The sequence below is a fragment of the Papio anubis genome, chromosome 9 (assembly GCF_008728515.1).
Source record: "Papio anubis isolate 15944 chromosome 9, Panubis1.0, whole genome shotgun sequence".
NCBI classification, from domain to species: Eukaryota; Metazoa; Chordata; class Mammalia; order Primates; family Cercopithecidae; genus Papio; species Papio anubis.
In genome coordinates, this window is record NC_044984.1 from 82456190 (window position 1) to 82473215 (window position 17026).

Sequence of the window (17026 nt, forward strand, 5' to 3'; positions counted from 1 at the left end):
TACTCCAGCCTAGGCAATAGAGCCAGACTTTTCTCAAAAATAAATAAATAAATAAAACAATAAAAATAAATAAATAAATAAGATGAAACTGAGGCTTGAATAAGGTAAAAATGAGATTCTGGAAAAGAATTTGTATTGGCTTTTGAGTCAGACTGACTAGTTTCAAATTACGGCTTTCCCATCTACTCCCAGGCATGCTATTAAGCATTCCTGAGGCCATACGCTCTCTATAAAATAGGGAAAATGATAACATATGTAATCAGTAGACCTGAGGATAAAAATGAGACAATATACTTAAAAGTCTTAAAACAGTGCCTAGTATAGCAAACACTTATGTTTATCTTCATTATATCATTATTATCATTTGCCTATTTTTACAATACATTTTGAAGACTTACCGTAATTTGATATTTTCAAATTCTTTTACTTTTAATTCAGTGATTTCTCTTTGTCTCTCTAAATCTTGTGACACTTTCTTTAGTTTGATCAAGAGTGAGGAGAGAGAGTCATCTTGTTCTGCTACTGTCTGCTCCATCTCAGCCAGACGAATAAAATGCTTGTTGGTAGGAACTGGAGTGGGAGACTGTTTCATTAAATCCTATAAAATATGAATATATTAGCAAACAGGCATGTATATTTCAATGCCATACTTATTCTATATTTTTAAATTGGTTCTTCAAATGATCAAAATACAGTATCTAATCTAAAATTTAATGATTTAACAGATAATGAAGGCTTAAAGAAGACAGGAAATACAGACCTTATTCTTTGTATTTACAATAGCTAACAAAATGTCTACATGTAGCAGGAGATCAATAAATGCTGACTGAATTAATGAAGTAAGGCTCAAATATGCTAAGGTTATACATTAAAAGATGAAAGACACATCATTTCATACATATGGAACAGAATGGTCAAAAGAGGCAAATATGAGCTGAATTCTGGAAGTTAAATATAGGTAAACTTATAGTGAATAGAATTTGAAAAGAAAGGCAGGTAGGTTCATAGAAGATTGAGTATATGGGTAAGGAGTATAAATATAATTTTGTGAACAGTGATGAGCTACAGGAGGAAGAATGATCAGAGCTACATTTTCAGAAGATTACTTTGGCAACAAAAAGTGTAACTTGTATTCCAAAAAAGGAGAAGATAACTGGATTTCAATGTATTTGGTCTAAAAATCAATAAAGAATGGAACAAAGTTCTTAGACTCTTACCCAAGCTGTTTGTTTGAATTTATTTAGTGAACTATCAGCCTGTAGTTCTAATTTGTGATGAAGAATATGAAGGTCTTCCTCATGTTTCTTCACAATTTCTCTTTGCTCCTGTTTTAAAGAAAATCAAAACTATATCTTAAATTGTGATTAAAATAAATTCACATTTTGAAGACCTTATATATTTTCTCTTTAATCTTCTAAAATTCCTTCGAGATGAGGAAGAAACAGTATCTCCATATATGTATGTATTTAGACCGGTAGGCATGTTCCCTCGCAGAGTGTTCAAGTTGACAGGCCCAGCCTCAGTTCATAATTTATTCTGAACAATTAGAATAACACGTATCTATCATCTTTTAAGTTATTTCTAGAAAAAATTAAATGTCAGCTTTCCCCCACAAAGTTCTAACAAATCTGATTTCTACTGATTACCAGTGTGATATATTTCATTCCCCCCTATTGCCTCAACCCTCACCTATAAACTAAATTAAAATATTTTTCAAAATCATGTGATTTCACCATGATAGCTACTCCTGGTTTATTTAGTCAGTGTATAAGAGAGATACATTTACACAAACTGCCAGTTTTACTGATAGAGGTGTAATCCAATCACATGCAAGTCACAGTTCTTAAATAGAATCATTTGAAAGCAAGAAAATAACTACCACTTTAAGGTAAAATATTTAGCATTTGCTTAAAAAAACTAATACATGAAACAGTATAACTCATAATATAATAAAATACCTCTCTGGCTTTTTCTAGAAGATGTTGATACTTCTTTAATACTTCTTCTTTTTGATTTAACCTTGCTTGCATGTTTGCAATGGTTTGATGAGCAATTTTCAAAGTGTGGTGAGATTTTGGTTCCATCTCTTTTCTCCCTAGCTCAGCTATGAGCTTTTCCCTTTCTGCAGTGGCAGGCAATCGAAGCCTCAGTTCATTGATTACTTTGTCTCTTGATAGTATATTTTGTTCTGCTAACCTTAAAGCAGATTCTTTCTCTTTCAGCTTCTGCAATGATTAAATCACAATAGATCATTAAAGTATCTTTTTTTCCTTTAAAATGCTTCATCTGAATTTTAGATTAGTTATTAGCAAAAAAAAAAAAAAAAAAATTCACTTTATTTTTCACATCATATGTACAATAGCCATTTGATATTTAATAAGGTTAAACTAATTCTAATTGACAACAGTTATTTGCATGCTTATTTATAAGAATATTACATATGTTAGAAACTTCATTGTTATGATGAAAATAAAATTTAATTAAGGTACTTTATCAAGATATTACAGTTCAGAACTATAAAAGTGTGGTGGTATGAGATTTAGGAAGAATATGTAATAAATTATTTCTTTTATTTTGGTCCATTGACTAGCAGAGCATTAGAAGACTAATCTATAAGTCAGTTAAGTACAAAACTGGAATTTTAGTGGCCCAAGTCAATAAATTACTATTATAAAATCTGCAGCTTATTAAAACAAAAGAGAAAAAATCAGAAACATTTTTACTCTTCAAGAGGATTAAGGTGGGTATTTTAAATTAAGTAATTCAATGGCAATTCACATAAATGACAAATCTTACAATTACTGAAGAAGATCTAAGTTTTACTTAAAAATGTACAGTTTTATTTGGAAAACTCCTTTATGTATATTTTTAAATGTATTTCTAGTTAATATATTTAGATGAAAACTAAAATGAAAATCATATTCAGTTTACATTATTTTCTGAATAATTTAATAAAGATGACAGATTTGATCACCTACTAATCAAATTCAAGAACTAGGTTAAAACAGAAAGTAATTTCTAATTTACCTTCAGCCCTTTAAAGGGCTGAAGTTCATAAAAGGGAATGAACTGAAAACTGATTCATAGATTATATAACATGCACTTCAAAGTAAAACCAAAAAAATAAGAATAAAGAGATCATATAAGGGAAGATAATATACTGCCCATAGAGCTACAATTAAATGCTTTTTGTTTCCTTTCATATTCAGTGTACCTAAAGGTAACAGGAAGTAATTAAATAAATAGTGAATTCAAATTAACTATACCTGCTGTTTATTATCAGCTATTAGAAACATTATAGGAAAATAGAAAAACAGTGAAATTAGCAAGAGATTCATCATTCTACGCCTTGTCCTCATAAAGAAATATTATTTAGAAAGCCCCCCAAACATACCAAATAATATCAAATAATAATCAAAATGCAAATTCTTCTAATTACCTCTTCTAGTGATCTGCAAGTTGCCCGTGTTTCTAGGATTATTCGAATATTCTCCTTAATTTTTCTTAGAGCCATCTCAAGTTGATTTGGAAGGGGCAAACTAGGGTCAGGGATTGATCCTGTAGCTTCTTCAAACTATTAACAAATAGTATGTTTTTTAACAAAGCAGTGGCAGCATTGAGAGTAACTATTAATATTTACAGCTGTATGATAAAACATAGATTAAATCACTCTTATATTTTAAATAGACAATATAACAATCAATTAAAATTATATCTGATACAGGAATTATTTCTGTGAGCTAACCCTCTAGTCTATGCTACAGAGTAGCAAACGAGATTCATCATTCATACCTTTTGTGCCGCATTTAGTATTTCATTTTGCTGACGGTCAAAAATGTCTAGTTGACGTTCCAGGTCAACTTCTCTTTGATCCCAGGCCAGTTGTCTTTCTTCATGAAACTAAAAAGAAAGACAATTTATGTCAGACATCTATACAAAGACATCAGGCACATAACAGGCATTTTATATATATTTTCTTATGTAATCCTCACAACACATCGAAGATACTGTAATTATTTTCCTTTTGTGGAAAAAAATACAAACTCAGAGAGGTGAAGTAACTTGTGTAAGATCACAGAGAAAGGCAGATGTGAAGTAAGGATTTCAATCTCTCCATCCATCCATCCATCCATCCATCCATCCATCCATCCATCCATCCATGCATCCATGCATCCAGCTATGCAAAAGATATTTAATGATATATATCATGTGCCAAGCATCATTCTAGGCAGTGCAAATATAGCAGTAAACAAAACCAAATCCCTGTCACCATGGAACTTACATTCTAGTGAAGGAAAGACAGTCAACAATAAAAAAGTAAGTAGGTAATATGTCAGAAGGTTACAAGCGCTATGGAGAAAAATTAAGTTAATTAATCTCAAGGGAATCTTGATAGTAGGATTTACTGTTGTATATTAGGTGGCTGGTGAAGGACACACTGATAAGGTAAGACATTTAAGCCAAGACTTGCGGGCACTGAAAGTGTAAATACCAAAGGTATCTAGGCTAAGAACAATTTAAGCAGAGGGAACAATCTCTGAGACAGTCATATGTTTAATGAATTTCATCTGTCTCTGAAGCATATACTTTATTCTATAACAAGCTGCCTTCTTACTCTACCAGTGAGAGCCAGTAGAAACGTGGAACTGTGAAAAGTCAAATAACCAATACCAAAATAAAAATTAACTTACCAAATGAGGTTGCTTATGTATTGCTCTTTTTAAGATTAAGACTACTGTTATAAAAATTAAATAAATATGAATTTTTAGAATAGTTTAGAAAATAAAAACAAATTATTACATAATCAATTAGTAATGGAAAGTGCACTTAATTAGAAGAATAACATAGTCACTAGTGCAATATTCTTGCTTAAAATCTTAGGGAAAAAACAAAATAAATTTAAAATAAAACCTTGTTCTGCTGCACAATTTCTTCTTCAAGACTGCTGATTGTACGTTCATATTCAGAAATTATATTATTCAAATACTTTATTTCTTCTTTATCCTTGACTAATTCTCGATTTAGTTTAAGTTCTTGAAGACGAAGTTCTTCTATTTTCATATGCCAGTTGATTACCTAAGATTTACAATTTATATATACAAATGTAAATGCTATGTCAACAAATAACATTCCTCCATTGATGATAATGATTTTAATTGAAAGTAATGGGCATTCTAAAATAAAATAAGACACAATGTTATCTTTTCTCAAGCTACCTGACAAAATTTTATTTAGGATTTCCATAGACATTTCTACAAATATGTGGGATTTTACAATAAAAATCTTCAAATTATGTTGGAATGGATATCACTAGTATTCACTTTCTTCTGTTATATGTTTATTGAACACTGACTATAAGCAGGTCATTTAAACTTTGATATCACTTTCAAAAACAGAAATCCTAAATGTTTCTAGCCTAGCGAATAGGATGTAGTTGAAAGATAATTACTTTTCATTTAATTCTTTCTAAATGAAGATAAAACCATATTAAAAATAAATGTGGGCTCACTAATTGTAGATCAAAGATAATTATGAACAGTAGAAATCAACTGATAACTACTACAATGTTTAAGAATAATTAGTGTTTAATTAATAGAAATTTGTCTACAGTATTTAAAATTCTTTGCTATTATACAATCTGAACATTCCCACTAAAATCTTTGGTTAGAAAAGCCTAATTTTATTTTTACAAATAATAGACATTCAAACAGCCAACACTGCTAAGTTGTAAAATCTAAATTAATGAATCATAATTGGAATTTAATTGTATCTTATGCATTTTTCATCTAGGCACATATTAAGAAATTATCACGTAACTCTTTGAAGATAATGAATTTAAAATTGGCTGGGCACAGTGGCTCATGACTGTAATCTCAGCACTTTGAGAGACCAAAGCAGGAGGATTACTTGAAGCCAGGAGTTCGAGGCCAGCCTGGGTGACAAAGTGAGACCCTGTCTCTACAAAAAAACTTTAAAATTTTTTAAAATTAGGTAGGTATGGTGTGGTGCCCTGTACTCCCAGCTACAACTACTCAGGAGGTTGAGGCTGGAGAATCAGTTGAGCCCAGGAGTTCCAGCTATGTTTGCAACACTACACTCCAGCCTGGGAAACAGATCAAGACCCTGTCTCTTAAAAAAAAAAAATCAAGTTTAAATGTTTACCTTTTGGGCTCCTTTGGTATCCTTTAAAGTGCTTATTAACTCTTCCAGGCCCTTTAATTTCAATTCCATCTCCAATGTTTTGTTCTCCATATTTCTATGTTCTTGTTGAGAATTTTTCATTTCTTGCATTATCTTAAGTTTGTCATTTTGTAGCTGAATCATTGTTTTAGAGAACTTTTCCTGTTGGGCCAAGGGTAAAGCTCCACTAAACTGTCGTCGTAGAGACTGAATTGTTTGGCGCAGATGTTTTGCTCTGTTTCTCCCCTCCAAACGAGCATAATAGAGAGCCTGTTCTTTTTCATCAAGTTTCTGCTCTAAGCGCATATTGTAGGCCTCCATCTTCTGCAGTTTAGATGTAATTGACTCCAACTTACCAAGAGCAGTAGCCTCACTAAGTTGAAGAGAGACATTATGTTGGTGCAACTTGGCAATCAATGCCTTTTCATCAGACTGTGCCTAATATTTAAAAAAATATATATTTGTAGTAAGTTTCAAATTTTTCCAATGAAGGTTATCACAGATTTAAAAATCACAATTTACTAAATAAAGTTTTAACACAGTGGCACATGAGATCTACAAAAATGTAACTTTGCTTTAATACAAATAATTACCAAAGAATTGTAAAAGAAAAAACCTAGAATCAAACAAACTTAAAATCCAAATGTAACTGAATAACAGTGGGTATGTTACTGGGTTTTTTTTTTGTTTTTTTTTTTTTTTTTTGAGATGGAGTCTCGCTCTGTCACCCAGACTGGAGTGCAATGGCGCGATTTCGGCTCACTGCAACGTCCGCCTCCCGGGTTCAAGCAATTCTCCTGCCTCAGCCTCCTGGGCAGCTGAGATTACAGGCATGTGCCACCATGCCTGGCGAATTTTTGTATTTTTATATTTTTAGTAGGGACGGGGTTTCACCATATTGGTCAGGCTGGTCTCAAACTCCTGACCTCGTGATCTGCCTGACTGGGCCTCCCAGAGTGCTGGGATTACAGCTGTGAGCCACCGTGCCTGGCTGCTACTGTTTTTTTAACTTCCATTGCAAATAACATAATACTGATTCAGACAAAGGGTACGTTTTTATAATTCCCAACATACATAATGTAAGAATACGTGAAAAGTTACATATAAATACAAGAGAAAATATTGTTATTAAAGATGTACTAATAACTTCCTAGTACTTTTTCTCAGCGTCCTAATTTTGATCAGCAGCGTAATTCATCTATAGGCATTTAAATGCTGTACTGGATTACTGAACAATATTTCAAATTACAGAGTTTTCTAATCAGGTTACAACTAACAAGAATAACAGCCTCTGGTTGCTATATCTTTTGATTAAAAATGTAACACTGGCCCAGCATGATGGCCCACACCTCTAATCCCAGTATTTTGGGAAGCCAAGGTGGGTAGATCTTTTCAGTCTAGGAGTTCGAGACCACCCTAGGCAACATAGTGAAACCCTGTCTCTACAAAATATGCATAAAAAATTAGTCAGGTGTGGTGGCACGTTCCTGTAGTCCCAGCTGTCCAAGAGGCTGAGGTGGGAGGATCACCTGAGCTCGGGTGGCGAAGGCTGCAGTGAGCCTTGAATGTGCCACTGCATTCCACCCTGGGTGACAGAATGAGACCCTATCTCAAAGTAAACAAAAAGTGTAACATATCGCTCCCAACATCTAATGTAAATTTAGGAAAAAAGTGGATTCTATATAGAAGAGCCAATATTGCACATACCTGATAGTCCAGCAGTTGCATTCTGAGGGACTCTACTTCCTTTTCCCTAGATTGTTGTTGTGCATTCAAAATTTCAACTTGCCTTCTGGCAATATCAGAAATCTCTCTCAGTCTAGGAAATGATAAGGTACTTCAGGAACAATTAAGTACACTTTCTAAATAAATGCCAAAATTCAAAATTTCTAGACCCAAAAAGGTCTAGAAAATTTTTGATTTCCAAAAAGCCATTCATTTTCAGCATCTATCTCTTCTTTTTATGAAATACTAAAACAGGATTTCCTAAACTGTTTCATGAAACATAATTCCATGAGAGGTTATCATGTTTGCTATATATAAAAAAAAAAACTTCATTCCCAACATCCCTCCTCCCCTTTGAATATTCCTAACATATATTCAGTACTCTCAGAGGTTTTATCATATATAGCTATCTCAAATCATACTTACTATATATAGCATTTTCCAAATGTATATAGCCAAAGAACTTCTGTTCCCACACTTTTTTCCATAAAACATTAATTGTCATAATTTGGAATATGCTAGGATAAGGTATTTAGTACATTTATCTAATACCATCACACAGTTAAGAATACAGAAATGTAAAATTTCTAAGATCCTTAGATGGATTAATGTATGTTTTGATTTGTTTTAATCTACAAGTTATCAGAAATGTGAAAAGAAACAAAACATGCATTTAATAAAATTACAAAAAAAAAAAAAAAAAAAAAAGCCTAATGGCAATAAGTCCTTCAAATTCCCTTATGAATACTGTGATAAGCTAATACAGGCAAAGTAAAATGTAAAGTTTCTTTGCTTTGGGTTAGAATAATTTTAGTTCAGTGTTACAGATAAGGTAGGTTTCCTTATACTGATCAGAGGCTCTCATTGCCAGTTTAATGATTAACAAAATATGATTAAAATGAACTATTATAAGTTAGTTTATATCAAAAGAGGTCCATGAGAAGAAAGGATCAATTTTTTCAAAAAACGGTCTTTCATCGTGAAAAAGATGTCAAAAACTGATATTCCCAAGAGAACTATCAAGGTTCCAAAGGAATGGTTATATTTTTATAAGTAGGCCATAAAACATTTTTACTATTTATGCTTGAGAGATAACTAAGTGCTCCTTACACTTTTCTATTGAAGTATCACCTAATTACAAAAGAGAGAAAATACAGCATATAGCTGGCACACAGCATTTTTTTTTTTGACAGAGTCTTGCTCTGTCACCAGACTAGAGTGCAGTGGAGCAATCTTGGCTCACTGCAACCTCCACCTCCCAGGATCAAGTGATTCTCCTGCCTCTGCCTCCCCAGCAGTTGCAGCTACAGGTGCACGTCACCACGCCTGGCCAGCACACAGTATTTATTCCTTATATATATTTTGTGTTCTAAACTAGCTCGGCATATTTCTTCATGTAAACTGAAAACAAAAATATAACCTCAAGGTTAAGTACAATTGTACAAGTCAATATATGTTTAATACCTTGCACAGTGACTAGTACATAGTAGATGCCTGATAAATGTAAACTAAATCAAAATCTGAAGTTTTAATTATATTCTTACAGCAACCTTATGAAACAGGTAGAAGAGGCACTATTACTTCCTTATTAAAATGAAGAAACTTAAGTTTAAATACAATAAATAACCATTCCTCCTCTATCACCCCTTCCCCAGAAAATCCATATGTGGAGGAACTGGACCTTTCTACAGTAATATTCCTGAACTCTAAACAATGTAAATCTAGAGAGGTCACTTCCTCTTTAACAACATTATTCTCATCAATACTGTTATTTAACCCTGTTAAAACCAATCTTAATATTACTTAATCCTGTTTTTATAAAAAGAAATCAGTATCAATTACTACTAAGAATTATATACTTGCAATCGGGTTTCTTAAAGACAAATTAAAGAAAATACATCTGGTCAAACGACTAAAATGTTTACATGCACTTACTTTGACACTTCAACTTTTAGTTCCATTTCATTCTTCTCCAATTCTAGAATCCGTTGCCTATCAGCATCACTTACTGCCTTGCTCACACTACCAGCTAATTCATCTCTTAACATCTGTTCCACCTTCTGTGCATCCAAATTGATTTTGGTAAGCTAAGGAAATATAACAAAAAATGTTTAGATACATCAATTTTTGGTGAGGTTTTTTTGTAATTTAGCTTTTAAAGTACTGCAATCCTCTTTACTTGGCCTTAGTCCACAAAGATTGAGTGTGAAGTGTTAAGAACAGACTGAAGGAGGGTAAAAAGATGAAGGAATCAGAAACAAATTATGGAGACTCTGGTTATATTCCAGTCCATCAAAAGTCATTCTTATTAGGCAACTCATTATCTAATAATATCTGAACTTGCAATATTCTTACTTTGCTTAGAACGCAATCTGCTCATTATATTTTACTTTAATTATATCATCTATAAATAAATTCAAATGAGTTAAAATCTTACTCATATAGATTTAGTGACATAGTTAAAACAAAAGTGATATAAATGCTTTGAAAATATATTAAATCTCAAGGAAAGCAAACACTGTAAAAATTGTGTTTAATCATAAATTGTTAAATACTTGCAAACTATATTTACTGCCGTGCAGTTTAATGATTCTGACCACATCAAAAATATATAAAACCACCAATTAGAATGTAAAGTCCCTGAAAGTAGAGATTATTGTCTATTTTGTTTCTTGCTATACTCCCAGTCCTAACGCAGGGTCTGACATGTAATAGGCAATGAATAAATATTTGTTAAATGAAGGGATGGTGGTGAAAGGCAATTCCATTGTTTCGTAAATAACATTTCATACGTTAAATCTAATAATATAACATTGGTGAGAAACAAGAACTTATAGAAATATCTGCTTTCATTTTAAACAATTCATATTTAAATCTTTTACTTATTTATTACACAAAACATAGGCACTATATTAATAAGCTATTTCAGAGATACAAACAAACCTCTTACCAATAACACAATGTCTACCAAGACTAATTCTTTATTCTCTAATTGTATGATAAAACTTATAATATCAAACCTCAGCAAATTTGGTTTCCAATTCAAAATTACGTTCCTCCATTTGCTTTAATGAAGTCCGTAAGTGTTCATACATTTTTTGACAATGTTCAGCCCGCTGCCTTTCGTTTAATTCCTTCATTTCCAGCATAGTTATTTTTTTTGAAATGGAAACAATGTCACTGTTGGTTATTGATTTCTTTGCCTTATCCATGCTAGATTCATTACCTATATGCAATAATACTTAAGTCAATCTCATGTTGTTTATATTAAAATTACCTCAGATATTTTAGATGTTGTATATAAGAAAGCATTATAGTTCCATGGAAAGCACATCAACTTTCTGAATTCTATCAGACCTGGACTCTAAACTTAGCTCTGTTACTTCCTGCCTGTGTGATGCCTATACCACTGTACCATTTAATCTCTGTGGAACTTAATGTTCTTCATAAGTCAAATGATTAATAATAATAATAATAATAAAAACCTATTCCTCACAGAATTGTGGAACTAACAATATAAAGGACTTAGTGCAGAAGTGTCACGTATAAGAAATTTAAAAAATGGCAAGTAAACATTTTACTGAAAGGAGATAAACTGTATGAGAAGCAGTGCAGTAAAGCAGTGACTTTGTGAATGTAAGTGCAATGACTTGATTTTTAAAGTCTCACAGAGCCAAGCTGAAAAGTAAAATCTGAAGCCATGTGATGGATATATTCTACAAAATATAATCTTGTCTAACCATGAGTATTATTTGGTCTTTGTACAGACCTAATACCAAATATTTTACATTCTTTTATTAGTTGTTATGCCTTAATCTTATATATGTAGTTATGTAGCTTGCCTTTGGACACAGAAGTCTGTGGCTAAATGGAAAGAGAACTAAAAGCCTCAATTTACCATAAAAAGGCATCGCATAGGAGTGTCATTAGTTACTTAGTTATTTTTTGAGGTGGGGGAAGAAAACATACTTTTGCTTTGTAAACGCGGTCCAGAAAAAAACAAAATTTGGTATTTTGCTTTTCAGCAACTTAAAACTGATGTGTTTAGGGTGGCCAATTATTTAAAGGAGCTAAGCAGCAACTCACTTTGTAAACAGCCTTTTACAATACCAATAATGCCCCCTCCTATTTTTCCAGCTTCATAAGTTCAAGTTTTATAATAGAGTTTTCTCAAAGTAATATACATTTCCTGAAAAAAAAAAAATTGGTCTCTGGGAACTGAACAACGAGATCACTTGGACTCAGGAAGGGGAACATCACACACCGGGGCCTATCATGGGGAGGAGGGAGGGGGGAGGGATTGCATTGGGAGTTATACCTGATGTAAATGACGAGTTGATGGGTGCAGCAGACTAACATGGCACAAGTATACATATGTAACAAACCTGCATGTTATGCACATGTACCCTAAAATTAAAAGTATAATAATAAAAAAAAAATAAAAAAAAAAAAAAAGTACTTCATTATGTTCTGTATTTATCTTTAAAATGTATTATTTTAGAATAGCTGTTGCAAGCAGTAATCAAGTAACTAACAATCATAGATCACTAACAGGTGCTAAAAAGCATTAGCAAATCAGTTCATTATGGAATAAAGACTCATTCAAGTAACCTTAGGCACCATATAGAAAAGTATTGCAATAAATACCAATATATAAAGGAGTCGTCCTCCATTCTGTATTGTGCTAAACTCTGATAAGAAGAGAAAAGCACATCGCAAGGGCTGAAGCAGATTAACCATCTTATACGTTCTTGGGTTTGGAGCATTCTTAAAGAGAGGATAAAGCACAACTGCCCAACACTAACAAATTCCTAGATGAAAAAAAGCTAATGATGTGACATTTTTAAACTAAGATATAAGGTCAACAGGGAATAGGGAAACACTCTTAAAACTTTGGTGATATAAATCCATATATGGAAGAGATTAAGATGCATAAACATTAAAGAATTTCTGTAGGGAATTCAGCATTTATTAAAAACAAAGATGATAAAATACAAAGAACCTACTATAATTGTATTCAATACCCTCTTATGTCTTCATTTAAATGGTGTCTTCTTCCAAGTAAATAGTACACAAAAGTCAATTCATATTTAATCTCTTATTGAGCTAAAAATTACATTTCTAAAAGTAGCTTATCTAAGATTTCCCAATGTTAGGCTGCTCTAAACCAAGTACGTCATTACCAATTTAAGAGAACAGCTCTACTTAGTAATAAAAACCCTGAATAGCTCTAAGGTCTAGGAAACAAATAAATGAAAATACATTATCAAAAGCAGCAAATTTATTTGAAAATTATGAAGCACAATATGTGAGATAACATTATGAAAATATTACAAACTAGGATAACTATTTGAAAAATTAATATGGAAAACTCTAACGAGAGCCACAAAGATTTCAATACCTTTTGAGACCGTAATATCTCTGTTAGATATACATGAAAATGTTCACTGTGGCACTATAATAGCAAAGATATAGAAAGCTAGTGATTTAATTACTCAAACACAGTAGGATATTGCATAACTATTTACAAGTATGATTACAAGTATGATGAATAAAACAATTTTTCATTTTTATTATTTATTTATTTTTGAGACGGGGTCTCGCTCTTATCGCCCAGGCTGCAGTGTTGTGGCACAGTCTCGGCTCATTGCAACCTCCGACTCCTGGGTTCAAGCAATTCTCCTGCCTCAGCCTCCTAAGTAGCTGGGATTACAGGCACCTGCCACCATGCCTGGCTAATTTTTGTACTTTTAGTAGAGATGGGGTTTTGCCATGTTGGCCAGGCTGGTCTCGAATTCCTGACCTCAGGTGATCTGCTCTCCTTAGCCTCCCAAAGTTCTGGGATTATAGGTGTGAGCCACTGCACCCAGCCACAAAGTATTTTTGATACTACTATCTAAATACAGTATAGAACAATGTTTATAATAATTTAAAACATATAAAATATGTAAACATATAGCAGCAAAAAATACAGTAATATAGTAGTAAAACTATGAGAAATATAACTTCTTTTCAAATTTTCTTTGCTGTTTCCTGGTATCTTTTAATTTAAAAATATCAAATGATATATAACTAATATAACTTGCACTCAGTGAAACAACTCATAATACCATTATTAAAATATCATCAGTTTTAATTGTTAAATGGTTCAAAATAGCTAATGCTTAGTCATAAATTTTTAACATACATTATTTCATTAGAAACAAATCTAACTTAAGGATTGAAAACTAAACTTAGGTGGGGTTAAGTAAAGGATTATTCATCTACCTAAGTTAAACTATTAGGCAGAAAGTTCTTTTTTTAGTCAAAATACTTCCTTTTAATCTAGTATAAAAAAGGAACTTTAAATAAGAAATATTCATTATTAGATGTTAATCATTTACTATTATCAGAGTCATAAGACTTACCTAATCTAGTTTCTTGTTCCCAGGCTTGTTCAATAGTGTGAAGTTTTTCCTTGGTAATCTCCAGTTCTTTATTTATAGACTCCACTTGTTCTTTTAAGGAGGCATTTTCACACTGAATAAAGGAAAAATATCACTAAGAAACTACATTGTAATTCAGACCAATACCACAAAATGACATTGTCTTAACTTTATACAACATCTCCTTAAAACTCACAATCCAGTTTTTTACAAAATTAGAATTTCCTCTCTATATAATACATGCATGCATACAAACACATACATATATATATAATACAGGTATACATATACATACTGATATGGTTTGGCTGTGTCCCTACCCAAATCTCATCTTGAATCGTAGTTCCCATAATCCTCCTATGTCATGGGAGGGACTTGGTGAGAGGTATTGAATCGTGGGGGTGGTTTCCCCCATGCTATTCTCATGATAGTAAGTTCTCACGAGGTCTGACGGTTTTATAAGGGGTTTTCCCCTTCGCTTGGCTCACATTCTTCTCCTTCTGGCCACCATGTGAAGAAGAATGTGTTTGCTTCCCTTTCTGCCATGACTGTAAGTTTTCTGAGGCCTCCCCAGCTCTGTGGAACTGTGAGCCAATTAAATCTCTTTCCTTTATAAATTACCCAGTCTCAGATATTTCTTCATAGCAGCATGAGAATAGACTATTACATATATATATACACACATATATACACACACACACACCCCCATATATATATATATATATCTCTAATGTAAAATATTATTTTAAAATAATCATCCAAATCCTGTGTTATCCAATACAGGGCCCTCAATTTCTGAGTATTAGCTTCTGCTACAAAAGCTGTAAATTCATTTTGGCCAAGCTGGAATACTCAAGAGTTTTGCACCCTTCCCAAACTAGTGCTTACTTCCTTTATGCACACAGTTGCTGAGCATCCTAGTGTGTCATCAGTGACAGATGACGATATTTATAGTGAAAAGAAATACAAAATTCTGGCCTTCAGAGTTCTGCCCATTCAGTGCCTATGTGTATGGGTGGGTGGCAGGATTTGGCCAGTGTGGAACGCAGCAGATAATAAGCAACAAACAAAAAGCCTATTAAAAATGTCAATATTGGCCAATCACGGTGACTCACACCTGTAATCCCAGCACTTTGGGAGGATGAGGTGGGTGGATCATTTGAGGTCAGGAGTTCGAGACAAGCCTGGCCAACATAGTACTAAACATAGTGCTAAAAATATAAAAATTAGCCAGTCGTGATGGCACGTTACTAGTAGATCCCAGCTACTCAGGAGGCTGAGGCAGAAGAATCGCTTGAACCTGGGAGGTGGAGGTTGCAGTGAGCCAAGATTACGCCACTGTGCTCTAGCCTGGGCAACACAGCAAGACTCCATCTCAAAAAAAAAGAGGTCAATATCAGCAGGTGCAGTGGCTCACACCTGTAATCCCAGCACTTTGGGAGGCTGAGGTGGGAGAATCACTAGAATCCAAGAGTTTGAGACCAGCCTGGGCAACAAAGTGAGACCTCAGCTCTACAAAAAAATACAAAAATTTAGCTGAGCATGGTGGTGTATGCCTGTAATTCCAGCTATTTGGGAGGCTGAGGTGGGAGAATTACTTGATCCCAGGAGAGCAAGGCTGCAGTGAGCTACGACTGTGCAACTGCACTCCAACCTGGGCAACAGAGTGAGACCCTGACTCAAAAAAAAAAAAAAAAAGTTGACATTTAGAAAGAAAATAAAAACAGGGTACTGAGCCAGTGAACAATAGAAGGGAACATATTTAGATAGAGTGGTTGAAGGATGTCTTAACCACCAAAGAAGTGGTATTTAAGCTGAACTGTGAGGTACGAAATATTTATTATAAACCCAGATGCTCCAAAGGAAGAAAGCGTTTGGAGTACTATAAGATCTGAGAGGAGAAAATGATTGAAATGATTGGAGCAGGAAAAGATTTGGAGGATTGGAGCACCCAAGCAGAGTAAGCAAAAATAAAAGTCAATAGCAGTAAAACATGAAGTTGGAGAGACCATCAGGGGCCATACCAAGCAGGGCATGGCATGCTAAGACAAGGAACTGGAATTTAACTTAATGCATAAAAGAAAACAGATTTTAAGGAGGAAGTTCTAAACAATCATTCTGGCTGCACTGTGGAGAATAAAGGGGTCAATAGAGAAATCAGGAAAACTAGTCAAAAAGACATTGTGGAAGTCCAGATGAGTGATGTTGCTGGTTTGGACAAGGGTTATAGCTGTGAGGATGAAGAAGACACATATAAACTACATTTGGAAAACAAAAATGGTAGGGAAAAAGGATGACTACAGAATAACTCTAAAGTGTCTGCCTTGACTAGCTGGTTAGGTAACTGAACATCTATTGAAATAAGAACGACTAGGAGAGAAACAGTAATCAGGAGTTCATTGTGGATATGTTAAATGTGAGATCCCCTTGAAACACAGGAATTGTGAAGTAGGTAATTCTGTACAACAGAATAGAGCTGTGAGGAAAAAGGCTGGAGACATAACATAAACATATATATCTTAAGTTCCTTTATTTTTTCTTTGAAAAAACAGAACGCCCATTTACTACATGCCAGGTACTCTAAGCAATGGATTTCTATGATAAATAAATTATATCCTAGAACTTATATTTGAGTGGAGTACCTGGAAAATAAGCCAATATATAATACAATGTCAGGTATTAAGTGTTATGAAGAA

At 33.3% G+C, this 17026-nt stretch overlaps 1 protein-coding gene across 8 annotated transcripts in view; it reads right to left on the reverse strand.

Moving 5' to 3' along the window:
* The window catches only part of CEP290 (centrosomal protein 290), a 94639-nt gene that overhangs the window by 34125 nt on the left and 43488 nt on the right, over positions 1–17026 (reverse strand). For all 8 annotated transcript variants that reach the window (XR_002515752.2, XM_021922738.2, XM_021922737.2 and 5 more), the window contains 11 exons: positions 14313–14424; positions 10926–11131; positions 9841–9992; positions 7888–7999; positions 6163–6618; positions 4912–5076; positions 3793–3900; positions 3440–3574; positions 1959–2225; positions 1218–1325; positions 399–598 (listed from right to left, as the gene is read on the reverse strand). Coding sequence is in view for 7 of the 8 variants with exons in the window: in XM_021922738.2 (XP_021778430.2) it covers positions 399–598; positions 1218–1325; positions 1959–2225; positions 3440–3574; positions 3793–3900; positions 4912–5076; positions 6163–6618; positions 7888–7999; positions 9841–9992; positions 10926–11131; positions 14313–14424 (2021 nt within the window). In the remaining variant the exon portion in view is untranslated. The remainder of the gene's footprint in view (positions 1–398; positions 599–1217; positions 1326–1958; positions 2226–3439; positions 3575–3792; positions 3901–4911; positions 5077–6162; positions 6619–7887; positions 8000–9840; positions 9993–10925; positions 11132–14312; positions 14425–17026) is intronic.